At 41.7% G+C, this 21,325-nt stretch overlaps 1 protein-coding gene across 1 annotated transcript; it reads right to left on the bottom strand.

Moving 5' to 3' along the window:
- Positions 1-2,258: 2,258 nt before the first annotated feature.
- On the bottom strand, positions 2,259-17,387 carry LOC143441240 (uncharacterized). Its single transcript, XM_076928328.1, has 4 exons — positions 17,277-17,387; positions 10,154-10,316; positions 8,840-8,971; positions 2,259-3,420 (listed from the first exon to the last, which is right to left on the bottom strand). The coding sequence occupies exons 1-4, from the start codon at positions 17,326-17,328 to the stop codon at positions 3,405-3,407; spliced, it is 363 nt and encodes a 120-aa protein (XP_076784443.1). The 5' UTR covers positions 17,329-17,387; the 3' UTR covers positions 2,259-3,404.
- Between the last annotated feature and the right edge of the window lie 3,938 nt (positions 17,388-21,325).

Here is a 21,325-nt window from a genome sequence, read left to right as displayed (position 1 = left end):
GATAGAGCCTGAGTGGAAGCTTGTCAGACCTGTTTGCTTTGAGTGATGCTCTAGGGGTCTTTGTTCCTGGACCTTACACTTTGGCCTTACAGTCTGCAGCTGGCTGGATGAGCAGGAATGTGGGAACAGATTCTCACAAGCTAAGGTTTCTTGTGAGATACTTGAGGTTTCAAGAAAAAAGTTCTCCATATATACCCACCGCCATTCTAACCATGAAGAGTGTTCTCTAGGGCCTATTATTTCTCTAGGAATAATAGCAGAGTTGTGGGTCTCATTTGAAACATCTGCTTTGCCTAGACAAAGACTTTTCTTCAAACATTACAGATTCCTCATTGTTTTCTCCTCACTTATTGCTTGGTGTCCGTGTGTGTGTCCGTGTGTGTGTCCGTGTGTGTGTGTGTGTGTGTGTGTGTGTGTGTTGAATGTGTATGTATTGTTGTGCTGATCTGTATCTTGTGGGTATATTGGGAGGCCACTTAATGACAACTGATATTGTCCAGTCATTCTCTAACTTAGTACTTTGAGCCTAGGTCTGTCAATAAACCTGACACTTGCTGTTTGTGCTGGCCAAAAGTCTTTGAATGTACTGTTGACTACCAAATGGAGCTCCCTCTCTAATTTGTCTCAACAAATTGTTCAACAATACAGGTATTGAAAAAACATGTATTGGATTTATTCACTTTCCTACACAGAGTTATCCCCCTGGGAGATTCTGGTTTGTCTTACTGGCTTCATCATAAGCATGCATGGACTCCTACAGTGCATGCCTCTGCTGGTGTTGTTTTGCTAACCATATCATGGGTATGGCTTTGTTTCAGGACAGATTCCCCCTCATTGTTGAGCAGAGAAATGCAGTTCAGAAATGTCACAGCAGGTTATTTTACTAGCTTCTTTCTGACTGATAATGAGGATGATTTAATATCACATGAACTGTAATGTGTTGAAACGTTCCTGGGTAATGACCACAAGTCACTGGCTTCCTCTGATGCTACCAGGATCAGTTTAGTGAGAGGACTGTGATGAGTCAATATGGGGCTTCCTGGAGACTTCTTAGAAATCACTTGGGAATTTGGTGTTATGTTGTCCAGGTTATCTGTGCAGAGCTTGTAACTTACTTGGAGGACTAGCACGTATCTGCATTGAAAAAGATATTGAAAAAAAAATTAAGTAGAGGCCAGGGCCACAAAGTTTACCTGAGTCTAAGAGCTTGTACACAACATAGGTCCCACTACTTGCTCATGGAATAGGAAATGTGCTAGACAAAACAAAATTTACATTCATGTGTGTGTGTGTGTGTGTGTGTGTGTGTGTGTCTGTGTATGCATGTATATGTTTGCGTTGTGTGGTTTGGATGTTTGTGTGTTTGTGTGTGTGTGTTTGGACCAGTTGTGGATTAGTGTGTTTATACTAATCTTTTGTGTTTGTGTAATTCAAGGTGATTTTGCAAGTGTTTGGGGTATGGGTGCTTGTGTATACAACTGGTTGTGTGTGTGGTGTGTATGTTTGTTTAGACATGAACCTGTGTGTGTCTCTAGATGCCAAGTTTAATTAGAAAAGCACTCTGAGATTTCAGTTTGGACCGTGAAACATTAAATACAGCAGTCCAATTTTTCTGCATCTCCACCTGGCTCCCAAGAGAAAAGGGACACAATAAACTCTTGTAAAGTCAGATTTTCAAATGATTAGGTGCAAAACTATTGATTCTCATTGAAGTTGTTTGGAGCAAATCAAAGTAATATGGTGTATGGGTATGATCCTGTGCAGCTGATACACTACACAAGGAAGGACAAATGTCTAGGTAGTGAGAGATGATTTATCCATTAGTGAATTTGTTTCTCAGAGGACCTAAAGAGCAATGATTAACAATCCCCTCTCACTTCAGTTCCAGGTGGAATTCACTGACCTCTTCTTGCCTGGCCTTGGGGGACTTGCATGCATGTAGTATACAAACCTACAGCAGGGAAAACACTCATACATATAAAAGAAATAATTCAAAAACAGAAACATTGCCTTCACCAAATTTTTAAAAAAAAGTATCAGATACATTTTCCAGGCCAAGAGTAAAAAAAAAAAAAAAATCATCATTATTATTAGAACAAGAACAATAACAAAACAAAATAAAACAAAGCAAAACAAACAAAAAACACCCCCTAAACAGAAAAAATAACCAACATCTCCCAAAGGGTCTTGGAATTCTTGATCTCTGTTGTGCATTTATAAGTGATGCTATATTTCAAGAAAACAAGAGGCATAAAGCTCCAAGTTTACTTATTTTTTGTACTCCTTTATTGAATATTTTTATTTCTTTGGATGTATTAGAGAAACACACTTGTGTTTCTACTTTATTTGTTCAACTTAACCATCCACATAGTAGTACATTTTAACATAGCTAAATTTATGAGCACAAAGATACAGCAGGGAAAATCTTTTGATGATGAAGTTGGGATCCACAGATTTTGACACACTATTCACATCAAAAGCACAATTTTCTGTGTAGCTGTGACTGGCTGGCAAGCCTAAGCCACATGCTACTTGAAGATGTCCATTCCTGCCTGATACTTCCAGTGTTACAAGACAGTGAACCACACATGAATACAGAAGGTTCTTTTGAGGGAAAAATTAGTGATCATGTTTTTATCTTTATGAATGCATTAAATTTATTCAATAACAACTTAAAGTGGGGGAGTCAATATATAAAGTATATAAAATTAGTACAACGACAAATTAATTACTGTAACAAAAATAATAAATAACAAAACTTCATATGAATCAAAGAAACCATATACTGAAAGCAATCAAAACTCTACCTAAAACCAAAACTAAGCTAAAAAGCTTAAAACCAAAATTAAGCTAAGAAGCATTCTTTAGCTGCAGATTTTGCAGCACAGACTTACAGCATGTTGCTGGCCTTGGAAATATAGTGCAAAGGCAGTCAACGATGGTAATAATCTCTTCAAGATGAATGAGGGCATGCCTCATTGGGTTGGAGGATTTGCTCATTGACAAATCCTTCCAAGGCAAATCATGAGACATGTTGAAGATGGTATCTCAAAGTCTTTAAAATTCACTTGACTGATCTCTATAAAATTATCCTTGATGACCCATTAGGACAAGCCAAAATTTACACTTTCAGGCTCCTCCTGGATGACCAGCAGATGTTGATGTCCCTCAGCACTTCTCTGAAGCCTTCCAAACATGCACTCTTGCTGGACCAGAGGCTAGGTAAAATAAAGGCCTTGTGACATATAGAAACCCCCAAAAGGAAGAACATGCAGTCCAAGATTGCCATGGTTATAGGGATGAGATGCAATGGTGGTTCACTTGCTTTCAACACACAAAGCTCCTGGTGAAGACTTGTGTCTGATGGAAATCTTGACCTTGTTTGTGCCCAGTTTGACCTTCTGTTAAAGTTTTTCAGACCTAGGGGAGGAAGACACAAAGGCCTGGTGAGCACCTGCTATGTCAGCTATCTAGCAAACACCAGCTTTATTTAGCAGGACAATCTAGTATGACTTTCAGCTAAGGTCATTCCCTGTATTCCCAAAGAAGGGGCAGAGAGCACCTGGGCCTGGAAATTTTTCTCAGATTTAAAAAATGGCTTCAAAGTGTGTGAACTACACTGTACTGGAGTTAAAATAAAACACCACATTTCTCCAATGGTACATATATATTATATTGAAAAATAACTGTGTAGCAATGTCTGAATCAAACACTATACAGAGGCCTTCTAGGGAACTTAGCCACCATTGAAGTGAAGGCTCTTATTATATCTGGAGTGCAGGAACCTGCCTGGTTCTACTTGTGAACCCCTCCATCTGTGACTCCCCAGAGAAACCATCTCCCAGGAAATCCATGCTCACTGAAGAGATACTATAATCAGCAAGAGTGTGCTGCATGCAAATCTTCCCAAGGGAAAGCCTTGAACACTAAAAAAATATTTATGAAAGAAAACGGACACTCCTGCTATGGGTATAGCTACTGTAGTATTGTTTGTGGGGTGACTTAAGGGACAATAGGCTCAGGTCATACCAGAGAGCTCAGAAGGGAAGAAAGAGTCCACAATCGACACAAACTCTGTGGATCACAAGAATGATCATGGACAGGAGTTCTTTTAAACTGGATCAGAACAATATTCTGAGCTGCACCTAGGTGACTGAGGGAGAGAATCATGTGGAAGGACTGAGACCCAAAAATACAGTTATACAGGTATAGGAAGTCTCCTTGGCTCCTGCTATCCCATCCTAGTACCTCATCTCAGAGACAGCAAACTGATGCTGCATTGTTTCATCCAGGCCATGGACACACACACACACACACACACACACACACTCCTGAACACACAAGGACATGTTGACACATACAAGTGTATTTAATTGCAGAAACATTTTGATTTTCCCAGTTCATGATAGCATAAGAGATCATAAAGGATACTATAAAGATATAAGAAATAAACCCTTGAATTGTCAAAAGCCTGGAGAGATATCTCAGCCATTAGATATCTCAGCACTGATTTGTCTTCTGGAAGTCCTCAGTTCAGGTTCAAAAACCACATGGTAGCTTTCAAACCATCTTACTAAAATCAGATGCCCTCTTCTGGTGTATCTGAAGAGAAAGACAGTGTACTCACATACATAAACTGAATAAATTAAACAGAAAAAAATCCTTGAATGGGACAAGAACATAGTAGGTATAGCCTATAGACAGCATAATAAAATAAATGCTTTCCCATAATGAACAAAAGATGGAAATATGGGGTTTTGGCCTGGTAGCCTAGCCTGCTTAGCAAGTTCCCAAGGCTGTGAACAGTCAGCTTAGTTCCTAGCAAAGGCACATAGGATCATGGGATCGGTGTGAACAAGCAGGTTCCTGGCTCTTGCTCACTGTTTCTCAGGGACTCCAAAGTTAGCAGTATCTTCCAACAGGCCCTCAATTTTCCACAGCCTGTGTAGATTTGTAAACAAAGCTATAAGCCCAGGCAACTAGGAAATCTCTGTAACCAGGATGGAAAGTGAGACTTTTCTTCACGTAAGGAGATTCTGTCAGGGATGTTTTGTGGAAAATAAGTCTGACTAGTTCAAGACCAAATGGTGGCAGGAATTATCACCCTAGACAATAGTCCTTGGAAGGGCTGGACTACTGTGTACTTGTTCACTCCTTGACTGATGGACATCTGCAGAGTTTCTACTTCAGAACAGCTCTGTGGAGTACCACTACAACCATGATTTGCCCCAATTTCTCTGTGGACACCTACGTCTTGTTCTGGAGTCACTGGGTCAATGGGGACTACAGTTCAACTTTCTGAAGAGTTGTACATGGATTCTCACAAGGCTACACCATCGGCAATGTCTGAAGTTCTTCATTTCTTCCAGCCCTCCTTGAGAATTGTTTTAACTCAAAGCAAATCACTTTTGAATGACAGCCTTTACAGACTGCTACAGACAGAACACAGGGTGAGTGCTTTAGACTACCAGGAGCTTAAGGGCTGTCTGAGGCAGCCCTGTTCTAGCACCTCACCATAGGTATGGGCCTTCCACTCAATGCAGATGCAACACCAAGCAGCTCAGTCTTTCACAGAGTAATACCTAGCACAAACTACAGAACCAAGGATAACTGAGTCAAGCTTAGGCAATGTTGGAAAGAAAATGTTAGGAGGTAATGAGGAAAACAAACTAGGATGCTGAGAAGATGCAATGAGCCACCTGACCTTCCAGCAAGCAGTCACTATCCACCAAGAACAGAGAGGGGACACAGACTATTAGCTGGACTTGTTACTCTCAGACCCATGGATTTGACACAGAAGCCTCCTACTCACCTCCATGTACCACAGTGTTTGGTTTTCCTACAAATGTTTTCAATATGGCTAAATAGATTTCCCTCTATAAATAGTTTCAATTGTGATAAATAGATTTTCCACTACCAATGGTTGACAATCTGACTTTACACCATAATTTATCTCCTTTTGTTCTATTGAGCTAGGTGGAGCAGCATGAAGACCTGCTGCTGTGTTTGATGTTTCCTTGATGCAAACTGAACTGACACTGATGCTGTGGAGAGACCCAAAGGCCCATGTTATAACAAGAGGCTGTTGTTCAGGTCCATCAGTTTCCTTTGAATAGGACCACCTTGGGGCCACCTTTTGTCTCATGTGTGCAGCTAGCTGTTGTCCAGCACCCCTTTGTGCCCCATATCCTGCTCTGGTTCTAAGAGTACCATGTCTTCCGTGGTTGTTCCTCACATGGGTGGGCCTCCAAACCCAGGGTTAGGAAGTTGTAATGAATGAAGGAAGGACTGGGAAAGGGGAATCTGAGGTCACATGGTAAGATATGAGAAAGCTGGGCTGGGCTAAACATGAAATTATTCACTTTTAAGTGTTGGCAAAATGGGTTCTGTTTGTTTGATAAAGTATTATAGGTTTGAATAACTGACCTGTGGGTTATGTGGAGTCTAGGTGTCTTGGGTAAGACCCATCATAGCCCACAAACACCCTCCTCCTTTCCCTGCTGATTTCGGCCAAATGACAAGAGAGCTCATGAGAAGGCACATTGGGCCAATTTATGTATCTGACACCTGGAACAGACTGCATCGTCTTCTTCCATGTTAATAAATTGTTTTCTTACAAAAGCAACAAGAACCCCCCCTCCCAAAAAAATGAAATATGTAAAAATGTTCTTCCTCTCTGTGGTAATTAAACCTTGTAGCATGGCAATTACTTGAGACAAAGTAATTCTAGGAGCTCTGCCTGGGAGGTGACAGAAGATTTAGAGATGCTGGTCAGAGCTTAACCAAAATAGGAAGGCTCAGAATCAGTGACAGTCCTGGGCTTTGTTGCAGAAAGACTGATCAAAACCATATGTATATATCTGGTCTCTCAACATACCCATCAACATACATATTGGCACAGACATGCATATGACCTTCTTTCCACACACAACATAAGTGAGCGGGAAAGCATAATGAGACCACAATGCTGGAGGAACCATTGAATGCAGACTGTGAAAATCTGATGTTTCATTTGAGACCCAGGACTCTGTAATCTATCCCTTGAGGACTAAAAAATTTAGTAACTTATGCAGAGTAGGTTGAGGGAGTCAGAGAAATTTTTTTCTTGAAGCCTCACATCTCTCACCCCAATCCTCAGCCTGAGAGAAGCCTTTCACACATCCCTGTTCATCCTGTCAGCTCCTGAATACAAGCTCCAGGAAAGAACTCTAGCGACACTGACAGAAACCAGGACTGACCAGCTGCTCCTCAGGCTTTGTTAGTGTGAACCAAGATCTAGGTTGGGTTAAGAGACCATCTTATAATGCAAGGGTTGAGGGAGAGTAAATATACAAGACCCCACCCCCACCTCTTTTTTAAAAACAATTTTTTTAGATATTTTATTACTTTCAGATGTTATCCCCTTCGTTCATTGCCCCCACCAAGAAACACCTGATCCAGTCTACCCTCCTCCTCCAATGAGGATGTGCTCCCACTGACTCCCTCCCAATACCCTACCTGCCCTTGAATTGTCTCACACTGGGGCATCCAGCTTTCATGGGACCAAAGACCTCCTCTTCCACCTATGTCTCACAAGGCCATCGTCCCCTACATATGCGGCTGGAGCCATGGGTCCAAAGCAAATGTGCTACAGGCACTGACTTCATCACTCAATGTTCTGTGCTACTACAATGGAGGCAGCCACATAGAGCCCATCTAGAACAATTGCATGTTGGTATGTAGTGTGTGTTTACCCTATCTGTCTTAATGAACTGAAGCTTGTAGGTGAGTAGGAGGGTTTGCTTGCCAATCTTCCAGTTTCTTGAAAAAGTATAACTCCACAGAACGTCTTGTAAATGATCACTGAAATGAACAACTGGATAAGACATTTGAGAATGCCTGGACAAGGTGGAGGACAGTTATCTGGGCTTGACTGTGTTTATGGTTAGACATAAGGGCAACCTGCCCCTGATCATCCTTGATGCATCCTACCTGCTGCTGCTTGGTGTATTTCTCATATATGTTCGTGCTGGCCTCAACACATAGCCTCTTTGTTTCCTTAGAACACACATCCAGTGCAATCTACTCCCTAAGCAGCTCTCTGTACTCATTCCACAGAATTTTTACTTGCTTCTTCAAATGAAAAGATTCTGTAAGGAGGTGACAGTTCCTGATGCTGAACTACAGAGAAGAAATGGTGATTCCCAGGCAGTGTCTATCTTTCTCCCACTTCTCCAAGTACCATCCCTTCTCATTATGGGCCCTGATCCCCAAACAGCCCCAGACTACAGATGAGAGTAGCCATGTGACATCACATATGAGAAGGTCAAATTGAGAAGACATCAACATTCCAGAAGACTCAAGGTACTTTTGAAAACCCTGACACCAACAGGGAATCATGTATCTCCCAGAAGAGGACATGGGCCCCACGACTGCATATATGTCATTGGTAATAGAAAACCACTGGAGAGTAGAGACAGTGGAAACCTTCTCTAGGAGAGGAGAGCAGACCCAACAGGTACACATCTTCCTATGTGTCTCATGCAAACCAGATCTATATATCTGTTTTCAGCGCCCCAGAAACTCAAGGTAGATTGATGTCTCCATCAAGGTGCACATCTTTTCTATCTAGAGGATACTGAGTTGGGAAGGATAATGATTGGAGGGGCTCACTGACTCATCAGGCTTGATTAAAATGAGTCCAAGTGATCAATATCCTAGAGCCATCCTTTGAGGGAGGCAAGCTTCCAGTTGAGAAGTAATCAGTATGGAACCAGAGTCCTCACTTTGTTTCAAAGACAATGATGGGCAGATACATTCTGTGCCTAGTGCTGTGGAAACGACAGTGTGAGTCACTCACCAGTAAAGTTGATTTTCTTGAATCAGCTCCTGGCACTTGTACAAGGCCTCACAGATCTGCTGAGGAATTTTCTTGAGATCAGTCATCACCTGTTCGTGTTGCATCTCCAGCATCATGGTCTCAAAGTTGATGCTGTGGGAGGGCAAGGCCCATAAAGCAAATAACTTCTGAACTAAGGATTCAAGGATTAAATCAATTCAAGTTGAATCGTGGACTACCCCAGCCCATATATGCCACATCCTGACGCCTTTGTACTGGGTCCTCTTGGTGCTTATTAAACTTGTTATATGTGGTCTGGGGCCAGTAGAGTTAGAGAATTAAATGAAGAATCTGACCTACTTTAGCTCCCTAAGGGGGCTTGAAGAAATAGATTAGGTCTCCAAGAACTTTCCAGAAGCCTGTGCCACAGGCCAGGGTCCAACTTAAACCTGTGATGATGACTCTTTTTCTGTTTATAGACAAGGATTTCTAAATCCTTGTGTCTATAGCTACATCAATTACTAAAGAACATAATCAGTATTTACAGGGAAAGGGTTTATTACTTATATCAGGAGTTTCCAATGCTCATCAGAGGTGAGCACAGAGGTCATGTACTCTGCTGCTACAAGTGAGGCTCCAAGGCCTCCTCACTATCATTACCTGAAAATGAGTCAGGTAAATCCTCAGGCACCATCACACTACACAGACTCCCTGGATCTTAACTGGAACACATGTGCACACACACACACACACACAGAGAGAGAGAGAGAGAGAGAGAGAGAGAGAGAGAGAGAGAGAGAGACTCACACACACTCACACACAGAGAGACACACTCAAACTCATAATCCCAAATAAATACAGTGATGTGGCAATATTTTCGTGTATAATGAACAGATGATTTGTAGCAAATCCAGTCACTGAGGGGCAGCATGTAGAACGAGGTCCTTCAGGCACTTGACAGGACTTAAATGGACTCAAAGCAGCTCCAGAAAATTACAAAAATGATTCACCATAAACACACAGTAGCTAATCTCTCTCACAAAGCAACAGCAGTCCAGGCTTCTCAAAATGACTGATGAGAGCTCACCCAGTACTACTGTTAATTGAAGACTGTGATTCATGCCAAAGGATCTGATTTGCTTTGGAGGAATCAAAATAGCCTATGACCCCATCTCACTCTTCTCTGAACTTCAATTTCTGCATCTAAAATCCAATCAGCAAAATGAATTAGGACATGAGGACAGCCTGGAGTTGTAGCCTCCTATGATATGAAGAAATCTGAGGTCAACAGAGTAGGTCCAAGATAGTCAGCTGAGAACTAAGCATAATAAATACCTGTCTTTCAAATCCTTGTCAGTATAATGTGCCAGGATTCCCCGGAGTTCATCTCTCTCATTCTTCATCCTTTCAAGGTCCCTTTTGAGCTTCTCCAACCTCTTCATTCTCTGCTCCTGCTCACTGATGGTGTAGGCTTGGGAGGACTCTTTCCCAACAGACCCTTCAGGTAGAGAAACACAAGGAAACTTGTAGGGAAAATACGACAGGAAAAGGAGAAACCATACTTACTCCCACAGAGAAGCCTGAGGAAGAGGGAATTCTAGAGACACAGTGAATTCCTGAAAGGGCAGGAAAGCTATCTTCAAGCTGGGATCCTCACCTATGTCCCTGCTCCCAACCACCATCACTAAACATAGGGCTCAGTCCCTACTGCAGTCCCACTAACCCTGAAGTGCTTAAGCTTTCCCAGTCAAGAAGAAATTGAGGGTATTGCCAGTTTATGTCTGAAGATGTAGTCTGTATTTCTTAGCACAAAAAAGATTGACCATAAACACCAGCACCAATCATCTCCCACAAGCCAACACCTATCCTTGCTTCTTAAATGCATGATGAGAAACCACACACTACTACACTTATCCCAGACTGTAATTCATCCCACATCATGTGTGTTTGAGACCAGAGTCTCTGAGACCTTGATACTTGACAAGGGGATTATCCCTCTCTGTTCTTGGCATCACATATTCATGTAACCTACAGGAATCTATTGAGGATGAAATGCTTCAGCACTCTATCCTGAGAGCAAGGCTTTGTTATTCTCACAGAACTTTCTCCTGGCATCCTTTGCCACTCAGCAGGAAATTCAGATCTCTCAGCAAAGCAACTGCAGGCTTGTTAATTCCTGGATCTCTGCCAAACTAATAATCAGAAATTCTCAACTCTGGGTCTGCCAGTGAAGAATGTGAAGGCTCCAGATGCTAAGCCCTTCTCCTGTAAGGACCTGCTCAAGGTCCCCTCCACCAGGAACCTTCCTCATGCACTGCCCAGGACTCACTGTGTCTAACCCAGGGCCATCTCCTTCATCCTGCTTTACAGAATGCCTTCTGCCTAGGTTTGGACTCTGGCTGTACTGCATTGTCCCTGTAAAATAGCCTGAGCAGGATGCAAAACATGACTGCTTGTGAACCCAGAGGCTCTGAAGAAATACCACACAGGCACTTGGTGCCACCACAACACTAGTGACCTCACAGAAGATCCGACAGTTCTCCTGGATACAAGAGATTGTCCAGGGAAGTTACTACTGATTATGTCACTTGAAAGTGCCGTGGCCTACCTGCTAACCAACTTGCCCCACATTGATCAGTTTCTGAGGTGCCCTTTCCGGAGTCTCTCCTTTGACTCATGGTATAAACTTTTGCAAGTTCTCCTTTCAAAGCTAGAGATTTCTCTCTGCTTCATTACAAGGCAAGCACTTTGGATGGGAAGAGTTGGTTAAGGCCTTGGCATGGGCAGCTCATCTTTGTTAGGACCTAAAGCTCTAGGGTCCTTGCTTAAGGGAGATTCTTCTCCATGATAAATCTACCCCTGTGCTCTATTCATGTACCACAGTCCAGTTCTCCAGGTTGTCCTCTTTTCCAGAGGCAAAAATCATTCTCCTGCACTTTTCATTTTATGCAAGTTGGATTATATGTTCTTATTGTCCACATGCATTGAGAGGAGACATTATTTCAGTATATTCAGAGATGTGTTTCACAATCCCATTTTTTGCAATTTAAAGTCCCTTGTTCTTGGCAATATAGGAAGGAGTTCAGGTCCAGAGGAATATCAAATTGTAAAGTTCAGGTCTCTTCTTCAAAAGATAAAATCCCACATTTTCCCTTTCTCCAATACAATCAGACAATGTAGGCATCTTGAGCAACGTTCAACAGGGACATTGGATTGCTGCTGTGTAGTTCCACTTGCCATCACTTGTCCAGTATCTACCTTCCTTGCTTCCCAGTTCCAGGCCCGGGGATGTTGGCTTTGGGGATATGATCTTGTATTTATACTATACCCAAGACTCAGTAGGATGGATAAGAGATGGAAAGGCCTCACATCCTTTGAAACCTCAATTTAGAGGTCTCCATAAAGTTCAGGAAGGACTGTTTTGGCATTGTTATCTGTAGCAACTGCTTTTTGAGCTGAGAATACTGAATCAATGGTACAATGTGACCTAACCTCTCAGGTGTAGGAGCAGAAAATCATGTCAATCCTTTCAAAACAGATTGTGTTGTACTTGGCCAACTTCTCAGCCACACCGTATCACTATGACAAGGATCAAATGTGGCAATCATGCAGAGAAGTAGCAGTGAATTTATTAATTAAAATGGAAAGGATTTGGAATAATAGTCAATCCTACTGCAGAAATATATGAATTTTATTATATGCTTGAGGTTTATATGAATTTTATTATATGCTTGAGGTTTATATGAGAACGGCAGGAATAACAGGGTGATTTTTTTTTAAAAAAAAAGAAAGTATGAATTTCCTTGTATAGTCTTGCTCTTTGATTTTATATTTCTAAAAGTGATTAATTAATGTTCAGAAAGTTTAGGAAAAGCTATTTAACTATCTAGTGAACTCCTGCAGACACAATCTGCTTCCCAACAAGTTAATACTTCTCTGTCTGCCGTGTTTTATGCTAGTCAGCAATTAAAAAGAAAAGTGTGTTGAATAATTTGTTGTTTCCACAGTGGATAAGCAGAAATAAAAAATGTAAAGACTCAAATAAAGACCACAGAGTGTTTCCTATTTTGTTCCTCTTTGAACCACTTATTTATTTAAGTCTTCCTTTTCATAGCTCCAAGTGTGCTGGAGCAGAAGCTTCCACTGCTGTCTGATGTTTGGGCTCTCCTCCTCATTGCTTAGAAGCAGAGGTGTTCTAAAGGACTCAAAAGGCTCTGGAGATGGTCTGGTCCACTTCATTCTTAGAAATACAAGACCCAGGGTTTTACAGGACCCCTGAAGTTTATACAACTAAGCCCCGATAATTGATCAAGTTACCTCAATTTTACCATACAGCTTCAGCTACAGGCATCCGAGCACAGAGATCAGCAGATTAGAATGGAGTGCCCCTCTCAACACTAAGAGATTCAGCATAAACTTGAAGTATACAGATTTTAATCATTAGCATTTATAGGCATTATTTTACGGAGTCACTGTCATCTTCCAGGTTCTGTTGTGGCTTCATTTTCCACAGTTCTTCTGGGATTGTAATATCTTTACTGATCTCCATGAATGCTAGAAAATAGTCTGGCTTGAGCCACCTAAAAAAAGAAACTTAAAGTCTGTTCCATCTATGGTACTATTGTTTTATTGTTGGTTTGTTTTTGAAACAGGGCTTCTATTCTCTATGTATTCCTGGCTGCCCTGGACCTTTCTGTGTAGAGCAGGCTGGCTTCAACCTCAGAGATCTGCCTGTGTCTCTCTCAAGTGCTGGGATTAAAGGCATGCACCACCATTGTCCACCTACAGTCCTTTTGTTTGAAGGAACAACATAAAATATTTATTCACTTGAGAAGTAGAGTAGAAAAAACACAATGAAGATTCAAATAGTGAATAAGCTACACATTTAACTAGCCTTCAACCAGTTCACTAAATATTCATTATTTGTTCAATGAATGACCTGTTATTTATATGAAACAGAAAGGATTAGCTGTTCCTTTTTTCTTCAGGAAGAATTTACTCCAGGTTCTCAGTTAGACAAAAGCCTGCTCCCCTTAAAGGTAAATGGAATTAGGATTGCATTTTTCAGTTTCGCATAATGATGCTATCATCAAGGCTCCAGGCAGCTGATAGAGAACTTCAGAAAGATAATGTTTCCTAGGCTTCCACTTTAATGATGGAATCTGAAACAAAAGTGAACTGGTTTGTATGTTGAAACGTTCCTGAAGGTAGCAAAGGGAAGAGATACAATCATGTAGCTGAATCCCAATAGTTGCTTCAAGGGCCAAAAGGCTGCAATGCCAGAGTGTTCTTTGGAAGAGCCATGTTGGAAAAGTGGCTGGTCATCTATTGACGATGGGGTATTGAGTTGTGTTTAGTCACCGACAAGCCCACTTTCTCTGTCAACCCCTTGGAGAGGAGCTTGTTAAAAATTTCCCCAAACGAAAAAAATAATATTACTTAAGAGCTTCATAGAGCCTAATCCAGTCTTGGCTTTGCACATCTTATGCATGTCAAACAGGATGTTATAGTCTCCATTGTTTTTAAAGAGTTCTAATTCACTTGTCAAAGGTTACACCTCCAGTCTGTACCTTGTCCAATAAAGAAAAAAACTTTAACTACACAAGAGGTAGGTTGCTGACAAATATTTCAAATACTTTGAGATTTTGGATCACCTGTGATGCCTTATGGAGTGGAAAATTATTGTCAGGAGTAGATTATGATACATAGAATATTTACACGTTTTAAAGGTCAGCCTTTCCCTGACAGCAGTATTGGTTTTTTTTCTTATTAAGGTGCTCTGGGAATTCCGGAGTTCCCTATCTTGGAACATTCAGGAGGAGACTATAGGTTGAGCATCTCTCATGTGAAAACTCACAGTGTTGAAATGCTCCAAAGTGCAAAACTGGAGTCTCTTCATGGAAACACAAGTGGACCTCACATGAGGGTTTGCATGGAAATTTCAGGCATAGTAAATGTATTCTATTCCTACATTTCTATAGTAGGGTCTCAGTACATAGTCCTTGTTGACTTGGAACTTGCTATGGATAGCCGACTCCACACTCAGAGATCCACTTGTCTCTGTCTCCCGAGTGTTGGGATAAAAAACGTGCACCACCACATCTGACATGAAGTTATTGTATTTATATTAAATCATCTTCATGCTAAGCAGATGTATATGAAGCATAGACAAACACTGAATGAGCTTTCTAAAAATTTTATCTTATATGCAAGATATCTTATCTTGCTTATATAAATCATTATATTTATATGTTACATATGTGGATTTTTAAAAGCCCTACCACACAAAATATTTGTGGTTCTAAGTGTTGCTTTGGAATGTAAGATACACAAAGGTGTTTTGATTGTCCCATGTAACAGCCATCCTCTGGGTATACAAACAGGCAGAAGACACAACCTTGCCCATTCAGAGTTAATTCCTGTGATCACACTGAGTTGCTTAGGGATGGCAGCCAAATCTAGTTGGCAAGTTACAGTCCTCTTCTGCTATCATCTCCATTGGAAGAGAGTGAAGAGATACCCTTTACATGTTTGCTAAGTTAGGATGCCACCCCGTGTAAGACAGAAGATGTCTTCCTGTGAACAGAAGAAAGCAAACACAGAAAAGCCAAACAAGAAATAAAAAAGGACAAGTGACAAATCCTGCTGGCAATAGTTTAAGCACCCAAGGCCAGGTCACTGCTCACTCAGTTACATAGTTAATACCTTCCTCTTTTTTGTTTGTTTGTCTGATTGTTTGTGTTGTGTATTGGCATTGCCATTTGAAAGATTTCTGGGTAAAAATCTATGCCATTCAACAAGTTCTTAGAAGGCTGATTACTACATAGACATTAAAGAGGAGAAAGAGAAGGAGAGTTCAAGCCTGCTTGTGAGGGGCTTACAGTCTGTCTTCAAGATGCATTACTTCATGGCATTTGCTGACTTTAACCAATATTATAGAGTAGGTTGATATGAGGTACCTAGGAATAGAGTAGCATGCATTGTACTAAAGTATAAGAAACAGTTTACTCTAAGTTTAGAGTGTATTTTAGTCTGGTGGTTCAAGCTGGCAGACAGAGATGTATAAATCTATTGCTGTTCCCTGTTAATTCCTTAACCACACTGAACAATGATAAGAAACAGGGCAAATACAAAGTCAAATGATGTGTCTGTTCTCAAAAAACTTTTGGTGCAGGACAGGCAAACAGTCCAGCAAGAACTGTGTGGTAATGCCATGCATCTTAAAGGATGACACTTTATAGACAGATGGTGACATGCAGCAAGTTGTTGGTGCTTGCTGACAGAAAGCCACTACCTAGAGACTGTGGGTGGAAGGCCAGAGTGGCCCAGAAGAGATGCCCAGCCATTTGTCTGCATGGAACCATGCTGAGGAACATCACTAAGGAATAGAACCCATGTCAGCTAGGGAGACTGTTGACTGTGTGCCCCAAACTGGGAAACCTAAGTACCACTTAAATGAAACATGCCTTCTTCTACTAGACATTAGCTAAACCTATCATTGAAGTCCTACAGGAGAGAAGGTTTCACCAGGCTGCACAGCAAACCCAGCAGGACACAGCATAGTGCAGAGATGTCAAGAACTAAAGGATTTTAACTAACACTCGCTAGGCTTCTTACCCATTAAACACTGAATTCTGTTTTGCTGGAATAGGATGGCTGGGTGTTCCTACTAAATACTGACACAGCCCAACAGATTCATGTGTCTGGCCAAGAATTTATAATCCAAGAAACCCAATGACTGGAAGACATTGTGGTTTGCAGGGCATGTCCCATAAGTCTTTCAAATGTATTTTTGCTTTGCCACAGTTAATTACTGGAAAAGGGGAAGTGTTCTACACAGTGCTGATTCTTAAAGCATTACTTACTCAAGTGCTTAACGTTAATATTAAATACATTGCCTTGATTTAATATTGAGATGTGGATGCATGCCCCACGCCAAGGAAACAGCATAACCCAACTTGAAGTGGACTTCAATTCCAGCACTACAAATGCCTTTAGTTGCTTTCACCTGAATTCCTTACTTAAAAGCTTTGAGTATTTTAAAGAAAACCAGAATCCTACCCAGATCCCAAAAGAGTAAGACCTGGGTTCCAAGGACTTCAAGTGAAAAAAATTCCACTAAGAGACCAGCCCAAACAGCAGGATGATGTACCAGTCATTCATCCAGGGAGGCAAACTTGTGCAAACTGCCAAGTTGGCAAACGTTAGTGGTGGAACTCAATCTGACTGCAAAGTTGACCAGCACCCTATGCTCTGTGCCAGGCCCATAACACCTTGGAGAGCTCCCCAAGTGCTAGTAGGAGCCTTAGGGGCGCTCAGAGCTGGGTTGCCCTGAGCACCTCTGCCCCCTTGCCCACTCCTGAGACCAGCCTCACCCGTCCTAGGCGCACAGCAGGTTCCTGAGGCCTATAAAGGCAGGTAGCATGGGGCCTGGGAAAGAGACTTGGGACTCACTCACTTCTCCGTGGGATCCAAAGCAAGGCACTTGGTGGCCAGACTAACAGTCTCATGCTGAGCCTGATCCTCACTGCAGAGCATAGCCTGCTCCACAGACCCCGCTCCTCAACCTCTGCGCGTGCGTGCGGGCACCCACAGTGCCAACTGCCAGCAACTGCCGGCAGGGGTCCCCAGTAGTGATCCATCTCAAGGCAGGAGAACTCAGAATTAACTGGAGGGATCACTGGAAACCTACTGACTCCTGGGACATGTTCCATTCCGGGATCAGGTCTGGAAGAAATCTGCAGTTGTGCATTTCACAGGTTGCCGGGTGATACTGTACTAATCCTAGATCACACTTGGAGACCAACTGCTCTGCAGCTAACATGTGCTTGGTGTCCAGACATGTAGCATTTTCCCAGAGAACTGTTAGCACAGTCAAAGAATGAATCTGAGTTAGTGAGTGACTTTTACACCAGATTTACTCCTTCCCATCTCACCTTCCAATCTCTTCTATTAAGGACAGCTTCCCAGAGCACTCAAGTATTACGAACCAAAAAAAAAAAAAAAAATGTTGCTGTCAATAAGGTGAAAATTTCAGAAGGAGGAAGTAGAGAAAGTGTCAATGGGGAATCTACTCCTCTGAAATGAAGCCGTCCTCAGAAGTTACTGACTGAGATCTCAATAACAGCATCTCAGGAATTTCATGCACACCATTCCCAGACTAGGCTGATTAGGAAATGTAAAGAAAATAAACTCCCATCAACGTTTTCCATGATTATCCTTTTTTCTCCACAGTGCCAAATGCTGGTTTTTTTAACTATTTAATTTTGTATCATTTTATTTATTTTGAGACAGTGTCATCATGAGCTTTGATTAGCTTAGATCTCGCTATTTATTTATTTATTTATTTATTTATTTATTTATTTATTTTAGGTAGGTGAAAAAATATTGATACCCAAGTGGAGGTCAGATGATAACTCGGTGTGGCAGTCACAAGAAGCAAGGGTGGAGAGGATTTCAAAATAAAGCATTAGCTCCGAATTCAGGGACCCTTCTACAGAGTTCTGCAGATTCAACTCAGACTGCAAACACTGTAACTCCCAAGGTAGGTCTGGGTCTTGTTTTTAATGTGACCCTGGGCCCAAATGTCCCCTCTTTCTGACATCAGTCTGCTTCTGCCTCCTGAGTGCTGGGATCAAACAGATTTTCTACGCGCCACTGTTCTGCATATTTTAATGCTTCTTATATAATTTTTGAATTCCCTGACTTTCATCAGAGTGTAAAAGGCCTTTGAAGAATAAGTTACCCTTGTCTGACACCTTGTGGTAAGATAGAGTCTTGCAGATTTTATTTCTAAGGATGGTAAAAAAAAAAAAAAATTAAAAGGAGGGTTAGAGAAACTTCTAGTTAGTGAGCTAAGGCTCACAACCACAGGGAAAAGGTTCCAGTTCCCAGCACCCAGCTTGTCCTTCAGGGTCTCCTTTGTTGGCCAGAATCTTCATAATAAAGTTGATACACCAGAAGGTTAAATAAATTAGGTCCTACAAATAAGTCTGTACACCCAAACTGCACTCAAATACTTTTATCACATTTATTTATTGTAGGCATGTGGGTGAATGTTACTGTATGCATGAGGCGGTCAGATGACAACTCAGTGTGGCAGTCACAAGAAGCAAGTGTTGAGATGGTCTCAAAATAAACCTATAGCTCCAACTCCAGAGACTTCTCTCCTCTCACCATGCAGTTCTGCAGATTCAACTCAGAGTCCAGAAACTGTAACCCCCAAGGTGGTAGGAAACATCTGTAATTCAGCATCGGAGCTGGGTCTCCAACCAGAGTATTGTATCTCATGTGGTGGTTCTAGGTCAGTGGCTTCCGAACATGATGAATCCATGTGCCTTTGAAGGATAATTTCTGGACCCCTGTAGAGTGTTGGATGCCATTTTAGAGGTGAATGGAGTAATATGGTATAAAAGGAAAAGTAGAGAAGACACTACTGAGACTGATTATGTTGGGAGGGCCCAGATAAAGAGAGACTGAACATGATCGACACATTTTGTTTCATTTGCTGATGGCACATGGAGTTCATTGAGATATATGTTAGTGTGGTTAAAGTATTAAAATTAAAAATAGCTAGTTGGGGTACTGCTTAGCTCCAACACAGGTCTCCTGACCCTGACACAATCTAATTTTGTTTTTAATCACAGAGAAGTAGTTAAATATTTGCCATAACTGAAACACCAACCTAGCTGTAATAACACATATCTTCCTCCCCCATCTCCCCTTCTTTCATCTCTCCCTCTCCTTCCTTCCCCTCCTTTTTTCTTTCTGTTCTTTTTTCTGGGGATGTGAACCCAAGGCATCATGCTGTACCACTTATCCATAACATGCAGGCACTAAGAAGTCCCATCGGAATCTGCTTTCTGTCATTGCTGATGATGTCCTGGCAATAGTCATGTTTGGCCTTCATTCTACTTTAGGTAGCATCTGTTCATTTCCATGCATTTCTGCTTGCTCAGGGCCTTCACATTCCAAAGAGAGGATTGCTTACACACACCAACACAGACCTCTTTTCAGCAGCTTTTCTGAATTCTCATAGCACCTTAGCTTCCCATTTCATGTTTTAGTTTTAAACACAAAACCACCTAAGTATTAATAATGCATATGTTTAGGGGGGTTGGTCAGGTGCAGCTGAAATTCTAAGTTCTGCCCCAAGACCTGGTTGCTCCAAGATGAGCAGATCCTCATGAACACCTGCCTTTGATGTGTAAACCATGCTCACCAATTTAAAACTATTCATTAAATAAAACTTGTCACAGTGAATAACTTCAGGGAATAGAAGGAGGTTGAGTTTGAGTTACTGGGTTGTGGGAGTAGGAAGGTGTCAGAGGCAGGGACCACAAGGAGAAGAGAGAAGAGAGACAGGAATAGATAGATATAAAGACAGAGATAGAAAAAAGGCAGAGGAGGAAGAGGAAGAGAAGTAAGAGGAAGAAGAGGAGGAGAAAGAAGAATGGGAGGAAGAAGAGAATAGGAGGAGGAGAAGGAGGAAGAGGAATAGGAAGAAGAGGAGGAATAGGAGGAGGAGGAGAAGGAAGAGAAGGAAGAGGAGGAAGAAGAAGAGGAGGAGGATGAAAAAGAGGAGGAGGAGGAATATACTAGGGAATATCTAGGGACCCTAATTATTATTGAAGTGAAGGCTCTTATTATATCTGGAGTGCAGGAACCTGCATGGTTCTACTTTTGAGCCCCACCATCTGTGAATCCCCAGAGAAACCATCTCACAGGAAATTCATGCTCACTGAAGAGATACTATAATCAGCAAGTGTGCTACACATAAATCTTCCCAAGGATAAGCCTTGAACTCTAAAATGAATATTCATGAAGGAAGAAGGATACCCATGCTCTGTGTATAGATACTGTAGTATTATCTGTGGGATGACTTAAGGGACAATCGCCTCAGGTCATACCAGAGAGTTCAAAAGTGAAGAAAGTATACACAATTGACACAAATTCTGTGGATTACAAATGTTTCATAGACAGGAGTTCTTTAAAGATGGATCAGAACAATGTTCTGAGCTGTTCCTAGATGTCTGAGGAGAGAGTCATGTGGAAGGACTGAGACCCAAAAATGCAGTTAGACAGGTAAAGGAAATCTCCTTGGCTCCTGCTATCCTGTCCTAGTTCCTCATCTCAGAGACAGCAAAATGATGCTCCATTGTTTCAGCCAGGCCATGGACACACACACACACACACACACACACACACACACACACGCACACACACCTCAATCACACAGAGAGGAAGAGACAGACACACACATTACTGAACACACACAAGTACATGTTCACACATACAAGTGTAGTTCATTGCAGAAACATTTTGATTTCCCAATTCATGATAGCATAAGAAGCCATCCAGGATAGTATAGAGGCATAAGAAATAAACCCTTGAATTGAACAAAAGCCTGGAGAGATGGCTCAGCCTTCTAGGTGCACTGCCTTGTCTTCTGGAAGTCCTGAGTTCAAATCCCAAGAACCTCATGGTAGCTTATAGTCATCTTTAGTA

The sequence above is a fragment of the Arvicanthis niloticus genome, chromosome 2 (assembly GCF_011762505.2).
Source record: "Arvicanthis niloticus isolate mArvNil1 chromosome 2, mArvNil1.pat.X, whole genome shotgun sequence".
In the NCBI taxonomy this organism is placed as follows: Eukaryota; Metazoa; Chordata; class Mammalia; order Rodentia; family Muridae; genus Arvicanthis; species Arvicanthis niloticus.
The sequence above is the reverse complement of the archived record's forward strand: the minus strand, read 5'-3'. Positions and strand labels throughout refer to the sequence as shown.